This window comes from Megalobrama amblycephala, linkage group LG12 (genome assembly GCF_018812025.1).
Source record: "Megalobrama amblycephala isolate DHTTF-2021 linkage group LG12, ASM1881202v1, whole genome shotgun sequence".
Taxonomy (NCBI): Eukaryota; Metazoa; Chordata; class Actinopteri; order Cypriniformes; family Xenocyprididae; genus Megalobrama; species Megalobrama amblycephala.
In genome coordinates, this window is record NC_063055.1 from 16539225 (window position 1) to 16562699 (window position 23475).

The window sequence follows — 23475 nt, forward strand, 5'->3', positions numbered from 1 at the left end:
TATATATATATATATATATATATATATATATATATATATATATATATATATATATATATATATATATATATATATATATATATATATATATATATATATATATATATATATATACACACACACACAGTGTCACATGATCCTTCAGAAATCATTCTAATATGCTGAATTGCTGCTCAAGAAACGTTTCTTATTATTATCAATGTTGAAAACAGTTGTACTTTCTTTTGTGGAAAGAAGCATTCTTTGATGAATAGAAAGTTAAACTAGCAGCATTTATTTGAAATAGAAATCTTTTGTAATGTTATAAATTTATTGATTTCTTTCAAAAATAAAATTTTACTGACCCCGTACTTTTGAACAGTAATGTAAAAAATTGCAGTAATTGTACAGTGCTCAGCGTAAATGAGTACACCCCCTTTGAAAAGTAACGTTTTAAACAATATCTCAATGAACACAAAAACAATTTCCAAAATGTTGACAAGACTGTTTAATATAACATTTGTTTAACTTATAACATGAAAGTAAGGTTAATAATATAACTTAGATTAAACATTTTTCAGTTTTACTCAAATTAGGGTGATGCAAAAATGAGTGCACCCCACTGAAAGTCTCTGGAGCAAAGCTAAATTTTAGACTACAAATGTCTAATTTAACAAGAATTCAACCACAGCTGAGTCTAATTATTCCTTACACAGGTGTCCAGCAGACAGTTGACTATAAAAGGGTGTTAAACCCCTTCCCATTTCATGCTGTCAGCAATGGCACCACATGGAAGAGGAATGTCACAAGACCTGAGAAAGAAAATAATTTACTTACACCAGAAAGGTGAAGGCTACAAGAAGATCAGCAAAGCTTTACTTAGCAGTCAGAATACTTTAGCAAAAGTGGTACAAAAATTTAAAAAAGATGGAACTGCAACTATCTCACAGAGATGTCCAGGTCGTCCATGGAAGTTAACACCTCGACAAGAGCGTCTTCTGATGAGGCATGCAAGTTCACTGCAGTTATCTAAAGAAGTAGAAAGCCAAACTGGAGGGACTGTTTCCCATGACACAATACGGCTTACACTGCAGAGGAATGGCATGCATGGGTGCCGTCCACGAAAGAAGCCTCTCCTAAAGCCCAGGCACAAAAAAGCCCGCCTAGAGTTTGCCAGGGCCCATGCTGACAAAGATGAAGACTACTGGAACTCTATACTCTGGAGTGATGAGACCAAGATAAATGTTTTTGGAACTGATGGCTTCAAAACTGTATGGTGTCACAAAGGTGAGGAATACAAAGAAAAACGCACGGTGCCTACAGTGAAACGTGGTGGTGGCAGTGTCCTTATGTGGGGCTGCATGAGTGCTGCTGGTGTCGGGAGCTGCATTTCACTGATGGCATCATGAATTCACAGATGTACTGCTCTATACTGAAAGAGAAGATGCTACCGTCACTCCGTGCCCTTAGTCGTTGTGCACTTTTCCAACACGACAATGATCCTAAACACACATTTATGGCCAATGTTTGATTTCTGAAGAAGAACAGGGTGAAAGAGATTCAGTGGCCAAGTATCGAACACCTATGGGGAATTCTGAAGAGACAAGTTGAGCGTCACTCTCCATCCAGCATCCAGTCTCTAAAAGAGGTTATTCTTGAAGAATGGAAAAAGATAGATGTTGCAAAATGTTGCCAACTTGTTCATTACATGCCTAGAAGACTTGGTTCTGTCATTAAAAATCATGGAGGCCATACAAAGTACTAGATGTAGTAGTTTTTGTTGTGGGTTGTACTCATTTTTGCATCACACTAATTTGAGTAAAACTGAAACATTTGTCCTTTAAGATATATTATTAAACTTACTTTCATGTTATAAGTTAAAGAGATGTTATATAAAACTTAGTCTTGTCAACATTTTGGAAATAGTTTTTGTGTTCACTGAGATATTGTTTAAAATGTTATTTTTCAAAAGGGGTGTACTCATTTACGCTGAGCACTGTATATTGTAATAGAGTAAAATATACAGTAATGAGAATCTGTTGAACATTGAACATAATAATAATTACAGAAAAAGGGGGGGGGGGGTGTACTTAATTATCATGAAAATAAGGTCACAAAAAAATCTTAATGGCTCTAAAAATAGACTTCAGTTTCTTTAGTTTTTTTGTTCTGTTTTTTCTTTTCTTTTGATTTTGCTGTAAATGTTCTTGTTTGATTCACCCCACTAGACAGAAGTTTTTCTCTCATTTTGTGTGTTGTGCTAGATCACTTTAGCAAACATATATCTGTAAATCTAACTCGATGGATGTTGTTTGGCTTCTCACGACACCCACTGCTGTTTATCTAATCTTCTTCACAAATTTTTATCACAGTCAAAGATGTGCCGAGCATGAGGGAAGTGCTTGTCTGCAGAAGGCAGACTGAAATAGCTCCAGAAATGAGAGAGTGGGGGAACAGAAATTCTTATCATTAGTGGCAGACATGTATAAACGGGTTCTGCGCTATGGCCTCTAGGGCTACCACACACTACACTGTGCACACACACACCGTCTCGGTCTGCTTTTTACTGTCTTTTTAAACTTGCACACACTTTCACTCTCTTTATACACATTAATACAGACACATGATCTGGTTTTTATGTACATCTGTATCATGCATTTTCTTTTTCCATGTTCTCAACACCACTTCTGAATATGAAGTGCTGACTTCTGGTGTAATGTTTGTTCTTGTGTAGGTGAAGTAGCCGATCTAGATCATGAAGACTGTGTAACCTGTGAGGAGGGCTGTCAGCATTGTCTTGTTGGTCAGTATATCATTATTCGGATGGATGTGTGCTCTTAAAAATGAATTCCACCACATCTTCAGCAAAAAAAGGACCTCCTCAGTCAGCATTAAGCCTTGAAAACATCCTACTGTTTCATATTATTGAGAGATATAGAGTGACAACTGATATTTATATCAAGCAATACTGCTATACAGATCTTAGTGATTTACATTACAAACTATCAGAATTTTCATCTAACATTTTGGCCATATAAATATCAGCAACTGCACTAAATTGCATATTTTTGCTCCATTTCAGCCTCTGAATATAATGTTTTTCTCCCTCCTCAGCTACATATTCTCACTAAATCATACTGTATGAGCCATAAAAGCCTTATGTGTCAAATATGATACTCAACAAAAACTCAAATGCAAACTTTTTTTTTATTATTTCATAAAATATATGTTTTCTAAATTAGAAAATAATAAAAAAATAGAAACATTTAAGGGGTCTCAGACTTTTGGACCTCTTTTGCTGTAGATGCTCCAGTCACTTTTTACTAGATGCGTGCGTAGTGCACAAATGATAGGGGTTGTGTCTGTCTCACAGCTTCCCGTATCTCTTTTCATCTGTTGTATCTCTCAAACGTATGAGTCTGTCTGGTCTGTGTCTCATTGTGCCTCCTGCATAGGCTACACTTCAAGTCAGCATTTTTTTGGGGGGGGATCGTAGCTCAGAAATGTCCAAAAATGCTGTCTAGGTAGTCTGCTCACCAGGTTGTGAGACATAGCAAGTCAGTGTGTCAGAAGATCAAAGTGGTAAAGATATAGATAAGTGGTTAACATCAGCCCGCAGCTTTTCGACTCATTTAAATTTTATAAAATGATAAGGTAGTAGAGATACTTAACATCTTTATTTAAAAAAAATAAATAAAAATAAATAAATAAAATATTTAAAAAAAAATGTAGAATACCACCTGACACTATAGGAAAACAAAAACCTCACACTGAGAGTAGCTACGTTTAGTAAAATGCCTTTCATCGTTGAGATACGATCTGTCTCCCTCTGCTGGTCAATGTAGTATTGCAAGAATAATAGTGTTTTCGAACTGAGAAGCTCTAAAAAGAGATGTTTGAAGCTTGAAACGGTAATTAATCGCTCATACCATCACTTCATTTCTTTTTCTGCAGCAGCTCGGTTACATAAACAATGTTTTGGCGCACTTCCTAAACGGTTGTATTACTTAGTTTACCCCTTTGGCTAACACATTAATACAAAGTCAAACCAAGACAACAAAAGTATTGTTTTGTATAAATTAATAAGACAATGAACATGTCACGGTATTACGTGAAATGTGTTCAAATTGCATTTCCAGTCAAAGCTCCTAAATCACCTAGTCATTTCAGTAATTGCTGTGTATGAAATAATTCCTGTTTTCGTGAAGAGTGCATTAACAATATGACTTTTCCCTCAGTGAATCCAGAGCATTGCATGTCTTGTTTACCGGACTATTACGAGTAAGTTTGTGTCTTACTTTTTGACTTCATGAGTATTTAATCAGTGTGTTAATATTTAAAGGGTAAGAGACCGTGTATTTCTGCAGGTTGAGATCGAGCTGTCACAAAACCTGCCCTGAGAGGACATTTGAGGACAAGTTGTCCATGAAGTGTGCTCGATGTGATGATGACTGTCTGACCTGTGATGCCTCTGAATGTTACCTGTGTGAGGAAGGCTTCTTCCTGTCAGGTTAGATGTTTTTCACATGCCAGCCTGTATTGGTGTTCAGGTTTCATGTCTGTATTGTATGTGTGCGACGAGCGTTTGAAAGAGCCTCTGGGTCATTTTGATGTACTTACCATAAGTTTATGTTTAGTTTTTGGCTGCTAAAATTAATGAACCAGGTATCATTTATAAATGTTTAACTGCATTAAAGGTGCTAAAGAGGATGTTTTGTTTTATACATTTTTTCAATATTACTTGAAACTGTCTTTACTAACTGATAAAAGACTATTTATTAGGTGCACTGAAAGAAATAATATTAATATACATCATCTGTGCACGAGGTAGGGCCTTAAAAACATCAGCCAATCGTTTACGCGATCATCGCGTAAACGATTGGCCCTCTGGCTTGTCAATCACTGCCATTACGTTACTTGTGAAAGACGTGCGCGGATTGGCCCTCTGGCTTGTCAATAACTGCCATGACGTTCCTTGTGCGAGACGTGCGCGGTTGCGCGCTCCAGTAACTTTCCACACTCCACAGGCACCGCATGCAATGTTTTTGTCAGGAGACAGGAGTAACAACTGCAGATTATGAGTTACCTGCGGTGAGTCCGACATAATGAATCCACTAACACGACACAGCGAATGCCAGTGGTAAACACTCATGTTCCAATACTCGTGCACGAGTTTTGGGAGGCGTTCCCTCGAAATGAGCTGTGAAGGAAGGAGAGTTGTTCTTACGCATGCGCTCATTTCAAAAACTCACTAACAGTCTTTGGTTTCTCAGTCGATGAAAAGATCCTCTTTAGCACCTTTAAATGTCATGGTATGTTAGTTTTTATTTTTATTTCAGTTAATGAAATAGTTTTCATTTAGTCAGATTTAGCTGTCATTGAGTTTAAGTTTTCATTGTTAATAACAGCAGTTTGCATCTACGCTTTAGATCAATGGTGAAACCACCAGCCTCTGGTGCTGCTCGCATGGCGGTCCAAAATAAAAAGAAACTTCTATATTTTATTTTGATAATGTTTTTTTATTTTGTATTTTTGGGGATTTTATGGTACGAAGTTATATTTATTGAATAGTTATGAATGATCCATTTTTTACCTGTTAAAGGTGCCCTAGATCCAGTTTTTACAGGATGTAATATAAGTCTAAGGTGTCCCCTGAATGTGTCTGTGAAGTTTCAGCTCAAAATACCCCATACATTTTTTTAAATTAATTTTTTTAACTGCCTATTTTGGGACATCATTAACTATGCACCGATTCAGGCTGCGGCCCCTTTAAATCGCGCGCTCCCTGCCCGCCGAGCTCTCGACTATAATACAGTGCATTTACAAAGTTCACACAGCTAATATAACCCTCAAATGGATCTTTACAAAATGTTGGGCATGCATGCTGCATGCATGCTTCGGATCATGTGAGTATAGTATTTATTTGGATGTTTACATTTTTTTTATAGTGCTCCGTGGCTAATGGGCTAAAGCTAACATTACACACTGTTGGAGAGATTTATAAAGAATGAAGTTGTGTTTATGCATTATACAGACTGCAAGTGTTTAAAAATGAAAATAGCGACGGCTCTCTTGTCTCCGTGAATACAGTAATAACCGATGGTAACTTTAACCACATTTAACAGTACATTAGCAACATGCTAACGAAACATTTAGAAAGACAATTTACAAATATCACTAAAAATATCATGTTATCATGGATCATGTCAGTTATTATTGCTCCATCTGCCATTTTTCGCTATTGTTCTTGCTTGCTTACCTAGTCTGTTGATTCAGCTGTGCACAGATCCAGACGTTAATACTGGCTGCCCTTGTCTAATGCCTTTTATAATGTTGGAAACGTGGGCTGGCATATGCAAAGATTGGGGGCGTACACCCCGACTGTTATGTAACAGTCGGTGTTATGTTGAGATTCGCCTGTTCTTCGGAGGTCTTTTAAACAAATGAGATTTATATAAGAAGGAGGAAACAATGGAGTTTGAGACTCACTGTATGTCATTTCCATGTACTGAACTCTTGTTATTTAACAATGCCAAGATAAATTCAATTTTTCATTCGAGGGCACCTTTAATACTGGCTGCCTTTGTCTAATGCCTTGAACATGGGCTGGCATATGCAAATATTGGGGGCGTACATATTAACGTACATATTAACAACTGTTATGAACCAGTCTGTGTTATGTTGAGATTCGCCTGTTTTTCGGAGGTCTTTTAAACAAATGAGATTTACACAAGAAGGAGGAAACAATGGTGTTTGAGACTCACTGTATGTCATTTCCATGTACTGAACTCTTGTTATTCAACTATGCCAAGGTAAATTCAATTTTTGATTCTAAGGCACCTTTAATCACTTTTTGAGCATAGACCTGAAAACAAAATTTCCCACTTAAACTGTCTTAAATATATAAATATATATTTTTTCAACTTTTTTTTTTTTATTGACCAACATCTTCTTGCAAAGCATGTACATGGCCCATAAGGGATACGGCACACAATATCTTGTTCTGTCATAAATCTCGAATGCTTTGGAGCACAGACTTTTACTCTAAAAGCCATACATCTAAAAAAGTTGTGTTCTAAATTTGAGGTTGATATCTCAAAAAATGAGCTTTCAGTAAGATTTTGTTGGGTGCAGTACCAAACATTTCCACTAGATGAAATTTGCTTCCAATTCGGTTCCAATGTGGTCATATTTTTTTCAGGACTATTTAACCTTTTTTTGAATCATGTCCATGATTTGTGTGTGTGTGTTCACATAGCAAGTGCTTTTACCAAGTTTCGTACCTTTCCAATGAAGTAAAAAATTCTAAAAAAAAAAAAGAAAAAAAAAAAAGTAAAAATTTTCAGTCAAAAATGACCAAACAGCACCAGAGGGATAAGCCTTCACCTGCCCAAATACTTGTCTATTTACTGAAATTCTGTCTACCTGCAGATGGCATGTGCGTAAAATCATGTAAGGAGGGTTTCTATGGTGATGAAAAACAGGAGTGCGAGCCATGTCACCACATGTGTCGGACGTGTGGTGGTCCGGAATTTGACGACTGTGATTCCTGTGAAGATGACATGTTTCTGGAGAAGGGCCGATGCATCAGCAAGAGCTACATCAAGTGTCCTGACGGAAAATTCCTAAATGGTATTAAAATAATATATTCTGAAAAATCATTTAAACTATTTATTATTTTAATAAAAGTAAACATATATGTATATTATATTATATTATATTATATATTAATTTTAAAGTTATTACAAATCTTTTAAAATAAAGATGAGTCTTTATTATGTATTTTAATTTATTTTATAAACAATGTATTTTTGTGTGCAGGTCAGGGTGAGTGTGAGCAGTGTCATTCCTCCTGTAGGACGTGTTCAGGGAATGACAAAGAGCAGTGTGATTCCTGTGAAAAAGGTGAGAGAAACAAGAATGACCACAAGTTGATAAAAATGGTGCCATTTGGATAAGATAATTTATTCCATTAAAAAAATTTAAAGCCAAGGCATTCAGGGTTAATAAATCTAAAAAGCCTTTATTTACTTGAATGATTCAGTGTGACTAACAAGCATTCATCAGGGTGTGGGATGTAAATGCACTGAGACCTCTTTTATAATATGACTTGTGAAACAAGATCACCTGATTTCTAAACATCAAAATATAAATAGAACACAATACAGTATTACCAAAACAGACAACATATTCAAGTAACAATCAAGTCAATTATGAAAAAAGTAAAAAAAAATGAAGGATTAGTTTACCCAAAAATTAAAATTCTGTCATCGTTTACTCACCCTCATGTCGTTCCAAACCTATAAGACTTTCGTTCATCTTCGAAACTCCCTATTATGCTTTTTTTTTGAATATTACCTTTCATGCAATGTGTAATGTACACTGCCCTCCAAAAGTTTGGAAACACCCCTGGCAAAGTGTGGTTTTGGACGATATCAGCATAAATCCTTATTATTTTTGGTGCAAATACATGAAAGTAACTTGACATTATCATTGAAGACCAGCAAGAATAATTTTCATTTTGATTACATAATGGCAATATATACATGTCAAAGTCAGACATGACTGGTTACTGGTTTAAACTTGGCCCAGGTATGTAAAAGATTTTTGGGTCAGCACACCTTAATAGCTTCAACAATTGATTGCCAATTAAGTTTAGAATACAATGAACCAATTAGAACCCAGTTTAGGTCAGATAGCTGCTAATGGTGGATATTTTAATGAATCGAAAATTTAAGTTTTTTTCTATATATAAACCGTTTATGTAATAAAATGTGTTTTCGTAGTTTGTGTTGTCCCTTATCAGTGCAAAATTATCACAAATTAAAAAGGATTCATGCCAATATTGTCCAAAACCCCACTTTTCTAGGGCGTTTCCAAACTTTTGGAGGGAAGTGTAGCTCTCTGTGAATGTAAATGATCTGCAAAGTTGTGAAGTTGAAAGGGCACAATTAATAAAGCATGTTTGCTTGACGCGTACGGGAACCAATGAGGTTCGTTCTTGTGTAACACAGCATGTTTGAGCTTCTGCAAGAGCTTCTTTTATGTTCGCTAATCAATGTTTATATGTGAATAAAAGCCTAAATTAAATCATATAAAACAATCCAGTCTCTTCGGAATATTTAGTCTAAACCGCTCAATTCATATGGATTAGTTTTACAATCTCTTTATGAACTTGAGTAATAAAGTGGTAGTTGCGTAGACTGTCATTGGAGGGACAGAAATCCATCAGATTTCATTAAAAATATATCATCATTTGTGTTTTGAAGATGAACGACATGAGTGTGAGTAAATAATGACAATTTTTTCATTTTTGAGTGAACATATTATGGATATGCTAGTAATCTATATGTCATCTACATGGGTGTTTGTCTGTCTCTATAGGCATGTTTCTTACCAACAGCCAGATGTGCGTGTCCGTTTGTCCACTTGAGACTCATGGGAACCAGACAAGTGGACGCTGTGAAGATTGTTCAGCAGGCTGTTTGACGTGTCTGGACGCCCATCAATGTTTGAAATGCAAATATGCCTTTGGTCCACTCTATCTGCAGGATGGCAAATGTGTCCCTGAATGTAAAAGGTGGCAAAAGTTCTTTCAAAACTCAAAAAATGCTTCATATTCACACACATGGTCACATGCATACCCAGCACTTTTCCATCGTGAATAGTATGCAAGTACATTGCAAATCATGGCAATCCTAAAATAGTAATTTTATTATTTTTATTTTATATTATTTTAAGTCTTTCAACCTTTTTAGTTGTCAAGAAAAGTATTTTATTTTCTATTTTATTCAGTTGTAGATAAAATGCTGATTTATTTATTTATTTTTTAATTTAAAATTTTCAACCTTGTTAATTGTGAAGATTTTTTTTCTTATTCATTGAATGACATTTCATTTTACTTAATCTTTTCCTTTCCTTTCTCATGTTTTGTGAGGATGAGTTTTAAATACATTTAGCTAACAGTATGACAGATGGTTCTGCGAATCAAGACTCAATTTTATTGTCTAGTACTGTAATACCTCTGCAGTCTTACTTCATATTCAGAAGTATGTACAGTACCATACAGTATGTTCCCATGACCAGGGGAACACAGCCACACACATTATCATACTTTTTAAATCACTGGTCATATAATGTGGCATTCTTGCAGAGGTTACCCAGAGGCCGATAGGTGTCACAGCTGTGCCATTGGATGTGCTACGTGTGAGGGGGAAGCCAATAATTGTCTGAGCTGTGAGAAAGACTACCTGCGTCTCAAAAACAGATGTGTGCAACACTGCCCTCCCAGGCACTTTGTAAAGGGTGGAGTATGTGAGCTCTGTCCAAGCGGTTGTGCCGAGTGTGACCACACGGGCAAATGCAGTGGTGAGGTTCTCAACATTATTCATCACAGATTGGCATTTTTTTTTTTTTTTTATAATAATTACCACCAAATTGTAGCATTTACAGTTGTCCAGCTTCAGTGTCTTATGATCCTTCAGGAATCATTCGAATATGCTGATTTTCTGCTCACGAAACATTTATTACTATTATTAATGTTAAAAAATAGCTGTACTGCTTAATATTTTTGTGTAAACCGTTTTAACAGTGTAGACCGCTTTTCCAGAATTATTTGTTAAAGGGTTAGTTCAGCCAAAAATTTAATTTCTGTCATTAATTACTCACCCTCATGTCGTTCCAAACCCGTAAGACCTTTGTTCATCTTCTGAACACAAATTGAGATCTTATTGATGAAATCTGAAATCTGAGTATCTGAACCACACATAGGCAGCAACGTTATTGCCCAGAAAGGTAGTAAAGACATTGTTAAAATAGTACACGTGGCTACAGTGTAACCTTAATGTTAAGAAGCGACGACAATACTTTTTGCGCTTCAAAAACAAAACAAAAATAACTTTATTCATCAGTTTCTTCTCTCCTGGCATTCTGACGTAGAATCCGGAAGCGCTGCACTGTGTGTACAACATCAACTGTGCTGGAGAATTACAGGGAAGAGAAGAGATTGTTGAATAAAGTCATTATTTTTGTTTTGTTTTTGCACACGAAAGTATTCTCATCACTTCATAACATTAAGGTTGAACCAATGTAGTCACGTTGACTATTTTAACAATGTCTTTACTACTTTTTTGAACCTTGAAAGGTGCAATGACGTTGCTGCCTATGTGTGGTTTAGAAACCTCGGGTTTCATCAAAAATATCTTAATTTGGTGTTCTGAAGATGAACTAAGGTCTTACGGGTGTGGAACAACATTAGGGTGAGTAATAAATGACAGAAATTTTATTTTTGGCTAAACTAATGCTTTAAATAGACCCCAAACCTTTGAATTGTAGTGTACACTACTGTTTAAAAGTTTGGGGTCAGTAAGATTTTTTTATTTATTTATTTATTTATTTTTTAAAGAAATTAATATTCAGCAAGGATGCATTAAATTGATCAAAAGTGAGAGTAAATATTTCTGTTTTATATCTGTAAATGCTGTTCTTTTGAACTTTCTATTCATCAAAGTATCCTGAAAAAAAAAAAAAAATTGTATACAGTTTTCTCAAAAATAATAAGCAGTGCAACTGTTTTCAGTATTGATAATAATAAGAAATGTTTCTTGAGCACCAAATCAGCATATTAGAATGATCATGTGACACTGAAGACTGGAGTAATGATGCTGAATCACAGGAATTAATTATTTTTTTAATATATCTTAAAATAGAAAGAAGTTATTTTAAATTGTAATAATATTTCATACTATTACTGTTGTACTTTGTTATTGATCAAATAAATGCCTCTTGTGTGAGCATAAAAAACTATATATTCTATTCTAGTTCCTTTTTCTTCTCTTTTTAGTTGATAAGCACTGAGGTTTGGCACTACCTCTCTCAAACGTAGTTATTTATCTTTCTCTCGCTTTTCAGAGTGTGAACAGTACTTCTTCCTGCATAAGGATCAATGTATTGTTGACTGTCCCAAGGGGTACTTTACAAATGTAGAGCAGAAGCAGTGTATGTCTTGTCACGGTAATTGTGCAACATGTGACGGACCTGATGAAGACGACTGCACCACCTGTGGGCCTTTTGGACTTATACATTACAATGGAAAGTGTGTGTTCCGCTGCCCATCAGAAACATACCATGATGGAGCAGAGTGTCGAGGTATAATATTTATTTATGGGTTTACTGCCTGAAATTGACAAGATAGTGTTGGACAGGAAGGAGCAACTGCATAATGCTGTGAAACCAGTTTTGAAATGATCTTATACCTAGTCTAAAGAAAATGTCATTGTTGTTATCATATTTTAACTCTAACCAACTTGTGATCAGTTGATCTTGACTTTGTGACTTATCAGGACACAAATTTGTCTAATGACATGGGTATGACATAGGTATTACAAGGAGAGGGTGACTTATGAGGACTTATAAATAAGTGAATGGGTGAGCGTGTGGATGAGAGAGTGGGTGGATGAGTGAGTCCATTGGTGAGTGAGTCTGTGCGTGGGTGAGTGTGTGAGGGAGTGGGTTGGTGAGTGTGTGGATGGGTGGGTGGGTGAGTGAGTGAGTGAGTGGGTGAGTGAGTGCGTGAATGAGTGGGTGGGTGAGTGTTTGGGTGAATGAGTCAGTGGCTGCGTGAGTGAGTGGCTGAGTCCATGGGTAAATGTGTGGATGGGTGAGTGTTTGGATGAATGAGTGAGTGAGTCCATGCGTGTGTGAGAGAGTGGGTGGGTTAGTGCGTGGGTTAGTGAGTGGGTGAGTGCATGGGTGAGCGTGTGGATGAGAGAGTGGGTGGGTGAGTAAGTCCGTTGGTGAGTGGGCGAGTACGTGAAATGTCACCTGGACATGTTTTGGTAACATTCAACCTGTTGTGCTATCATGATAGTCATACCATAAATGTTTGCTGACACCAAATATGTGTTTTTTTTTTAGACTGTGACAAGTCCTGCCTGACATGCTCAGGTCCTCACCCATCCTCTTGCCTCACCTGCAGAGCTAACATGAGGATAGATGTTAACGGGCACTGTCAGTTCTTCAGTGACTGCTCTCCGAGCACATTCATGGGTGAGGACGGCCAGTGCCAGCCGTGTCACAAGAGCTGTCTCCGCTGTTCGGGCGCAGGCAAAGAGCAGTGCCTCAGCTGCAACTCCAAACACTTCCTGCTCAGTAAGAACTGACTTACCCACCAGATTTCATTTTCCAATGTGGTAACACAGACTATGAAATTAAACATCTCTAAAATTATTACACCATTAAAAATAAAATCTAAATAACAGAAACTAAATAACAAAAACTAAACTGAAATGTGAAATGAGTTTGAAATTAATAAGCTTCACAAATGCTGTCACTTACAAATTCAAAATACAAGTTGTCTGAAGAGCTGCATTTAATTATACTTATGGAAATACAATATTATATATTATACATGCCCAATGTAATATGTTGTACACATTATTTTGGTAATTCCTCAGATCAGACATGTGTGTCCACGTGTCCGGATGGTTACTATGCAGATGAGGAAAAGCAAGAGTGTATTCAGTGCCACATGAGCTGTGCATCATGCCATGGACATCACAGTAATGACTGTGTAACCTGTAATTCAGGCCTGCTTCTGTTGGGACACAGCTGCTTCCCCTCCTGTCCTCCAAGGTATGATATATTCATTCATTCATTCAGAAAGAATCAAGCTAGGTTATTTAAAGTGCCCCTATTGTGCTATTTTAAATGTTCCCAATTTTGTTACAACTGATTAACATGCATCCGAGGTCAAAAAACGCTTTAATTTTCTCATTATATATATTGCACATCACCTAATTTCTTAGAGTCTGAAAACGGTTCATTCGAAGATTTAGTCTCTCTAAACCCCTCCTTTCTGAGAGCCTGCTCTGCTCTGATTGGTCAAATGGTCCATCAATTCCCGCATGGATCGTCATCATTTGAAATGCATGCAAAGTGGATTTGCAGTGCTGAAAATAGCATCTTCTCAACATTTCGACAACACAAACCAAACTCTTCCAGGACTCAGCTACAACTACTGTGTTTGAGGGCGGGTCAAAGTAGACATTGTTCACGGGCAGCCAATGATGAACATAGGCTGGAATTGTGCAAATTTGTTACATTGTTATGTAGGTATGTAAAAGGAAGTGAGACTGGAATTGCTGACAACTCATTTCAGCAGTTCAGAATTGATTCTTTATTTCAGGAGACACCTAGCCTGGTAATACCAGACTCTGCTACTTCACTTTGCTTCGTAGACAGAGTCTGGAATGGCATAATAGAGAAGTGTTTTCTCTCTCGCTAGGGGACGCTTGTCTGAAGTTTAAAATCATTGGTTACCCGTAAGCCAATCAGATACGTTTAGTTATGACGTATGTTATCCGCCTGTACAGCCGCATCGAAGCACAGACATCATGCATCGAACTCAAATCTATGATTTACTTCCACTGTAAACCTGTTGTAAACACATGATGATGTGAGCGAAATACCGGAGTGAACATGGCTGTAAACGACTTTTGCAGATTATGCGAAGTTAATGCATCCCGAAGTTTGCATCCCGTGTCTCGTTTCCCATTTCCGCGGTCGTTTCGGTTTTCGATTTCTCTAACCTACAATGTAAAACTCGGCGCTTAGCATCTACGTCACGGCTCTCAGCCCGCCCTCTGTTCGTTGATTGGCCCGGCTGTTTCCAGACCGGTGGCAAACACAAAGCTCTGACGCTGTATCAGACTGAGTACAGAAGCGAAATGAAATTGAGCGGAAGTAGGAAGTCTGACGTAGTCAGGCTAGGAGACACCCTTTGGTTTTTAAAACTTTGCAGACCTTTTATATTCACATACAGCTATATTATATACTGCATGAAAGGTAATATTGAAAATGCATAATAGGGGCAAAATGTAATTTCTGTCATTAATGTCTCACCCTCATGTTGTTCCAAACCCGTAAGCCTTTGTTCATCTTCGGAACGCAAATTAAGATTTTTTTGATGAAATCCGAGAGGTTTTTTATCCCCCATAGAAAGCAACATACAGGTGCTGGTCATATAATTAGAATATCATCAAAAAGTTGATTTATTTCACTAATTCCATTCAAAAAGTGAAACTTGTATATTATATTCATTCATTACACACAGACTGATATATTTCAAATGTTTATTTATTTTAATTTTGATGATTATAACTGACAACTAAGGAAAATCCCAAATTCAGTATCTCAGAAAATTAGAATATTGTGAAAAGGTTCAATATTGAAGACACCTGGTGCCATACTCTAATCAGCTAATTAACTCAAAACACCTGCAAAGGCCTTTAAATGGTCTCTCAGTCTAGTTCTGTAGGCTACACAATCATGGGGAAGACTGCTGACTTGACAGTTGTCCAGAAGACGACCATTGACACCTTGCACAACGAGGGAAAGACAGAAAAAGGTCATTGCAAAAGAGGCTGGCTGTTCACAGAGCTCTGTGTCCAAGCACATTAATAGAGAGGCGAAGGGAAGGAAAAGATGTGGTAGAAAAAAGTGTACAAGCAATAGGGATAACCGCACCCTGGAGAGGATTGTGAAACAAAACCCATTCAAAAATGTGGGGTAGATTCACAAAGAGTGGACTGCAGCTGGAGTCAGTGCTTCAAGAACCACTACGCACAGACATATGCAAGACATGGGTTTCAGCTGTCGCATTCCTTGTGTCAAGCCACTCTTGAACAACAGACAGCGTCAGAAGCGTCTCGCCTGGGCTAAAGACAAAAAGACTGGACTGCTGCTGAGTGGTCCAAAATTATGTTCTCTGATGAAAGTAAATTTTGCATTTCCTTTGGAAATCAGGGTCCCAGAGTCTGGAGGAAGAGAGGAGAGGCACACAATCCACATTGCTTGAGGTCCAGTGTAAAGTTTCAACAGTCAGTGATGGTTTGGGGTGCCATGTCATCTGCTGGTGTTGGTCCACTGTGTTTTCTGAGGTCCAAGGTCAATGCAGCCATATACCAGGAAGTTTTAGAGCACTTCATGCTTCCTGCTGCTGACCAACTTTATGGAGATGCAGATTTCATTTTCCAGCAGGACTTGGCACCTGCACACAGTGCCAAAGCTACCAATACCTGGTTTAAGGACCATGGTATCCCTGTTCTTAATTGGCCAGCAAACTCGCCTGACCTTAACCCCATAGAAAATCTATGGGGTATTGTGAAGAGGAAGATGCGATATGCCAGAACCAACAATGCAGAGGAGCTGAAGGCCACTATCAGAGCAACCTGGGCTCTCATAACACCTGAGCAGTGCCACAGACAGATCGACTCCATGCCACGCCGCATTGCTGCAGTAATTCAGGCAAAAGGAGCCCCAACTAAGTATTGAGTGCTGTACATGCTCATACTTTTCATGTTCATACTTTTCAGTTGACCAAGATTTCTGAAAATCCTTTCTTTGTATTGGTCTTAAGTAATATTCTAATTTTCTGAGATACTGAATTTGGGATTTTCCTTAGTTGTCAGTTATAATCATCAAAATGAAAAGAAATAAACATTTGAAATATATCAGTCTGTGTGTAATGAATGAATATAATATACAAGTTTCACTTTTTTGAATGGAATTAGTGAAATAAATCAACTTTTTGATGATATTCTAATTATATGACCAGCACCTGTAATTACCACATTCAAGGTCGAGAAATGTAGTAAAGATATTGTTAAAATAGTCAACGTAATTATGTATTTTTATTTTTATTCGAATAACATTTACTATGAAGATATATCTTAAGAAATGTTACAAGAAAAGCACTAATACATAATACACAAAACATCATTTTTAACATACATTTTAAAATGTAATTTAAAGCAACACCATGGAACTTTTGCCGCTTTAGCAGTTGATAAACAGAACTGCATGCATCTTGCAGAAGAACATTGTAGCTGGAGTAGCTGGAGCTACTTCTCTCTGTTTATGTGTATGATGAATCATGCAGGTACTGTGCTACTCCGCAGGGGTGTTGACCTGACCTGTCTGAAATAGCCAGAATGTAAACACTTATTATAGGTGTACCGTAGTAATTAAGGATAAGACAAAAACACTGTTTGGAAAATGGATTCATGATGTACTTGCTCATTATATAAATTTTGAACACAAAAGTTACACATTGTTGCTTGAAGCATCCAAATACTGCAAACACCAGCTAATAGCGTTGCCAAAAGCATCTTTTTGTTCTATATCATTGTCTTTCTACTAAAATGTTGTCAGTTAAAACATTTAGACAACAAAAACAGGTCACGTAAGTTGCACACTTTCCTAGTTGTTTAAAATATTGCACACGCAAAAGCAACAATTGTGGTGGTTCAGGATCTGCAATCCTGCACTCATGCTATTGTGCGCTTGAGTAACGTAGTCTCTGTTGTGGGAGGACTGTGTCTCTAATTAATATGCTGTATGTCACTTTGGATGAAAAGCTCCAGCTAAATGACAAGTTACTGACATTCCTTCTAATTCCTTCCTTCCTAAATGAGCCATTTAAGGAGTTGAAGTACTTTAAGAGGTCATTGGGTTAGTCTAGGAAATGTAATTGGACAGTTAGACCTGAAATTTGGCCAAAATCTTTATCTTCATTTCTGCTTTGTTTTAAATATACATTTTTATCATTCAAATATTTATAGTAATGAATTCTTTCTTTAGCAAGAATACATGAAATTCATAAAAAAAAGTAGCTTTCTATTCACCAAATAATCCTAAAAATATATATCAGTTTCAATGTTAAGCAGCTCTGTTTTCAACATTGATAATAAGAAATGTTTTTGAGTACTAAATTAGCATATTAGAATGATTTCTGAAAGATCACGTGACGCAGCGCAGAAGACTGCAGTAATGATGCTGAAAATTCATCTAATATATATAGATATTATATATCTTATATATATATATATATATATATATATAAGAACTTAAAGACCCCAAACTTTTGCAATGTAAATAACAAAATGACAATAGTATTAGCATTAAAAGGTTCACCCACAATAAAAATTCACAGCAGTGCCATCTTTGACTTTTAACTGGAACGAAATCGAAGCTGTGAGGGATAGACATTTCTTCAGTGGGTTGTATGTTATTTAATGTGTTTTTGAATTGTTCCACTGATGTAACATGGCAAAAATATCTTTCCAAGAAATTTCAATAGACAAAAAAACTCCAGACAACAAGAGCTGTGGACAATTTTAAGTGGTCTAGGAGGTTTAAACAGCTTTTTACAGTGGATGCCATTGAAAATGTGGCAAGTCTGTCCCTCACAGCCTCGCTTTCATACCTGTCATGGTGCTGCTCTAAATACGGTATATTCTTTACCATCATGAGGTATTTTAAAACCTTCCACATGAAGAAAGAAACTCAAGTGGGTTTGGAACAACAGGAGGAAATAAATGAATTTTCAACTACTTAAACTATAGAATAGAGAATAGATTGGTGAAAGGCCATAAATGGACATTTTGGATCCTCTGAGGGCTTATGTGTCACAAGACTGTCACACTTGCGGTGCTGTTATCACTATTACTACTCACCAGAGCATGTAATCCTGTGTTAACTGAAGCAAATATTTTACCATTTCAGTTTATTGGAACTAAATGGCAACATACTGCATCCATTTTGTGTAGCAAAATGTCCCATAACTGCCATAGAGGTTTTACTACTAATAACTGATTCTGCTTGAGCAGTTTGAGATGGTATAATCTGGGTCATTTTTCTCCCTTTTGTCCTCCAATTACATTTTTACTGCAGTTTTCATGGTGACAATTACCTATTTAATGTGCATTGATGGGAAAAGAGAGAGACTGCAGAGCGATGTGTGAAACATGAAAGTAGCTAAAGTAGATATGTTACTATGGGAAAAGGTGAAATTTATAGTTTATTATTCACTATACAGAAACTTTTGCCACGATTGATCATAATCAATCAGGTGTTTTAGAGTGCTTCTAATAATAATACTTACTGACTTACTAAAAATGTACATTTTTGTGATTATTCATCCCTAAAATGACAAAGCATTATTCTATAAACCATTTATGCATTTCCTCTGCAGTTTCTTTGTAAATGCCTCCAGCAGAGCATGTCAAGCATGTGACCACACATGTGACGAATGCCAAGGAAGCAGCAGTTTCTGTTTCAGTTGTAGAGAAGGATACTATCTGTTGAAAAAGTCCGGACAGTGTGTGCATACATGCCCATCGAATTACTTCCTTCACTCCTTGGACAGAGAGTGCAAAAGATGCCACCCCTCCTGTAAAACATGCAAGGGTAAGACTCATCACATGCCTACAACTGTTATAGTTAGTGCACAAAATTAGCCCTATTTGCCCCACTTAGACAAGGCAATCCTCTACTGATGCATGATGTAAGTTTATACAATACATACATTATATGCTTTATCCACGTTCAATCTGATTATACTGATATTAGCACTGTTTGGACGTTGGGTGGTATGGGGTAATTTTCACTGAGCACAATAAAGCTACACAATAAGGCAGCTAAATTCTAAACTTTGAATTTTATTTATTACTTTTTTTATATAACTAATTCAAATGAAAATTAAAGAATTTAAATAAACTATTCTTTAGGAAACTGATATAGGAACTGTTGTTTAATACTTTTCATCAACGTTTCCTTGGTATCATTAAAGGATTAGTCCACTTTTAAATAAACTTTTCCTGATAATTAAATTTACTCACCCCCATGTCATCCAAGATGTCCATGTCTTTCTTTCTTCAGTCGAAAAGAAATTAAAGTTTTTGATGAAAACATTCCAGGATTTTTCTCCTTATAGTAGACTTCAATGGGCACCAAACAGTTTAAGGTCAAAATTAGTTTCACTGCAGCTTCAAATTGTTCAACACGATCCCAGATGAGAAATAAGGGTCTTATCTAGTGAAACCATTGCTCATTTTCTGAAAAAAATTGAAAGTTTTTAACCAGTTTTTACCAGAAATGCTCATCTTGAACTAGCTCTCTTCTTCTTCTCCTCTATTAGAATTCCGGCAGTGTAGACACTGCTAAGCGTAATACTGCCCTCCACAGGTCAAAGTTTGAACTAACTGTTATATACTATTGAACTAGCATATTGCATATAAAAATTAGTTCAAACTTTGACCTGTGGAGGGCAGTAATACGCTTAGCAGTGTCTACACTGCCGGAATTCTAATAGAGAAGAAGAGAGCTAGTTCAAGATGAGCATTTCTGGTTAACTTATATAATTTTCCATTTTTTTCAGAAAATGAGCAATGGTTTCACTAGATAAGACCCTTATTTCTCATCTGGGATCGTGTTGAACAATTTGAAGCTGCACTGAAACTAATTATGACCTTCAACTGTTTGGTGCCCATTGAAGTCCACTATAAGGAGAAAAATCCTGAAATGTTTTCATCAAAAACTTTAATTTCTTTTCGACTGAAGAAAGAAATACATGGACATCTTGGATGACATGGGGGTGAGTAAATTGTCAGGAAAAGTTTATTTAAAAGTGGACTAATCCTTTAATCCTAAAGTTTAACAGGTATTACTATATACTACGATGTCAAACCTGTCTGTGTGTATGTATAGATAGATAGATAGATAGTGTAAAATCTGACAATTTAGTAGTCATTGGCTAATGACAGAAATTTTTGTTCTTGTTCTGCAAGTGATTTACTCACGTTGTAGAGGATTGATGGGTTCGATACAAGTTAAGCTCAGTCGACAGCACTTGTGACATTGTTGATTACCACAATATTAATGTTGACTTGTCCCAACTTTCCTTTTTTTTTTTTTTTTTTTACATTTTTAACATTCTCTGAGGTCCACTTATAATGTTAAAAGTCGACATGAAATCAAAATGGACTCGATTTACTTTGTTAGTGCATATTACTAGTCTTGTGGTGAACAATTATTCTGTGCAAGTTTATACACAGAAAAAATTGTTTGTCGCGGTAATCTTTAATCAAATTCTGAAAAGTTACATCCGGTCTGGAATGGCGTTCCTTATCGGATGGCGTCAGTTTGACAGCTTGGGTTGAAAATCCTTAAACCACTCCCCTCCAACCGTTAGTCTGCTATTAGGGAGAGATGGAGAGGAGGAGCACTAAAATAAAACCCTGCCCTCTATTCAATATTCAATTTCACTTGGAAATACGTCTCAACACTGGAGAAAAGTTGTTTGCAACGTCCGGTTCACAGGGACGTTAACTAGATTTTTACATCAAAAAACACTTATAATTTAGAAGTAATAGAAATCAGTTTTTGACCCTCTCTGTTTTGATAGGCGTGTGTAGGCATGCCACATTCTTGGAAGTACAGATGCACTTGTATGATTGGCTAACAGTTTTGCATATTAAAATAATTTTCAACATCCCCGCCATCACACATGCGGAATTGTTTTGAAGACTTCTGATGTTGAAAAAATGGCAACCGGCGATATTCAGCCATTGACAAAGGATAACTTACAGTGTTTCATGTAAACGAATTATGAATGAATGTACCATTATTTGTTGCAGTGTCTTATGTTCATCATTCATCAGTTTCAGTAAAGTGAGTACATATCAAACGATCTGTAGCAGACAAAGAAATAGTGACATATGGTAAAAACACTGTTACTGTGTTGCTATTGCGTTGAACAACGCAAAAGTTGCGTTGCATTGTTGAACACTGCCTTGTTTAAAAACAAATCCTCAGTAAAATTAAGTGAACTAATGAACAATGTCTTAATGATGCAATCGTTAAAAATAAAGTTAAAATAAATTCTGTCATTTATTGCTCACCCTCATGTAGTTCCAAATCTTCAGAACACAAATTAAGATATTTTTGATGAAATCTGCAAGGTTTTTATCTCCCATAGAAAGCAATGAAATTACTACATTCAAGGTCCAGAGAAGTAGTCGTGTGACTACAGTGGTTCAACTTTAATGTTATGAAGTGATGAGAATACTTTTTGTGCACAAAAACAAAACAAAAATAACTTTATTCAACAATTTTTCAGTCTCTTATGCAGTTGACGCAGTGAATGCAGTGCAGAGCTTCCATGTTTACATCTGAACGCTGGCTCAGTATGAAACTCAAGCAGGAGCCAGTCAATACTGAGTCCATATTCAGATGTAAACACGGAAGTGCTGAACTGCGTTCACTGCGTCAACTGCATAGGAGACTGACAAAAAAGTCATTATTTTTGCTTTGGTTTTGCCCCCAAAAAGTACTTGTCGCTTCATAACATTAAGGTTGAACCACTATAGTCACGTCAACTGTTGTAACAATGTCTTAACTACTTCTCTGGAATCCCTTGAATGTGGTAATTGCGTTGCTTTCTATGGGAGATAAAAAAATAAAAAAAAAACTTGGATTTCATCAAAATATCTTAATTTGTGTTCCGAAGATGAACGAAGGTCTTACAGATTTAGAACGACACAAGGGTGAGTAATTAAGCTTGGTTTTAATAAAAGCTACTACTGAGGAAGTTTTGAGTTCTGAAATTTACAGAATGTTTTTATAGTACAATGACAAAAAAATTGTTTTCTCAATTCATGACCCCTTTAATATACTCACTGTTTCAATTGTATAACAACAACACCCAAACAATATGATGATAACATGTTTTAGTGTAAAACAATCACTTACTAAAGTGTAAAGTTTAATTAATTTTACAACTTCATTGTCATGACAGCATAATGGCTATAAAATTACAAGCTTTACAATCTGCTTTAACATTAAAAATTGGCCCCATTCAATTCCATTGTAAGTCCCTCACCATAACCTTGGTTTTTGCCTAAAAAAAAATAACAAAATAAAAAATCAAGGGACGAGTTGAAATAATTTTTTTGTGGTAACCAACATTATGCCACAAACGCTGCTGATTTAGCTCAACTTACATTCAACTTAATCCTTTAAATCACACATACATATCTGGAGTGAGTTTTAGTTGACACATATCATAGTTTAGTTGTCACATCATATGAACATTAATGTTTGACAACAAAAAAGGGTCTAAATACTAATACAATGACATTCATTAACTTGAGTGCTTTTTGAAATGAAACAAGGTCATCTTTTTTCATCTTACACTGACTGTGTTGAAAGTCATCTTTTATCCTGCTTTTTAAATCTATCTTAAGGCCACTTCACACCACACCGACATGCGCCGACCAATGCGTACAATCACCAGATTACAGTACGTCACTTCTCAGACATTCCACGACCTGACCACGACCAGCATGTTCAATCGGCGAAAACAAGCTCCGACAGACACCGTCAGGAGTAACACTGTTGCTGTCTGTTGGTGCTGTATGAATTGGCCGTTAGAAAGTACAGTACAGTCAGAGTGAAGATATGATTTTGTATACGTCAACACAATTTAACTAGTCTGTCATATCATGTGTGATCAGCAGGCTCTGGGCCAATCTTCTGTACATCTTGTTATGATGGTTATAAAATGTATGGAGGAATCTGCTCATCTACGTGTCTAAGCGGAGAATATCCCATTCCTGTGGTAAATGTTTTTTTGTTTTGTTTTTTAAAAAATACATT

General features: G+C 36.4%; 1 protein-coding gene across 2 annotated transcripts in view; it reads left to right on the plus strand.

Moving 5' to 3' along the window:
• pcsk5b (proprotein convertase subtilisin/kexin type 5b) overlaps positions 1 to 23475 on the plus strand; it is a 77548-nt gene that overhangs the window by 51241 nt on the left and 2832 nt on the right. The window contains exons 24-35 of one of the 2 annotated variants that reach the window (XM_048209192.1): positions 2714 to 2782; positions 4218 to 4260; positions 4347 to 4489; positions 7411 to 7611; positions 7801 to 7884; positions 9364 to 9559; positions 10133 to 10347; positions 11890 to 12126; positions 12895 to 13128; positions 13434 to 13611; positions 19013 to 19227; positions 23334 to 23437. In XM_048209192.1, coding sequence (XP_048065149.1) covers positions 2714 to 2782; positions 4218 to 4260; positions 4347 to 4489; positions 7411 to 7611; positions 7801 to 7884; positions 9364 to 9559; positions 10133 to 10347; positions 11890 to 12126; positions 12895 to 13128; positions 13434 to 13611; positions 19013 to 19227; positions 23334 to 23437 — 1919 coding nt within the window. The remainder of the gene's footprint in view (positions 1 to 2713; positions 2783 to 4217; positions 4261 to 4346; positions 4490 to 7410; positions 7612 to 7800; positions 7885 to 9363; positions 9560 to 10132; positions 10348 to 11889; positions 12127 to 12894; positions 13129 to 13433; positions 13612 to 19012; positions 19228 to 23333; positions 23438 to 23475) is intronic. The other variant, XM_048209193.1, reaches the window with a different exon arrangement.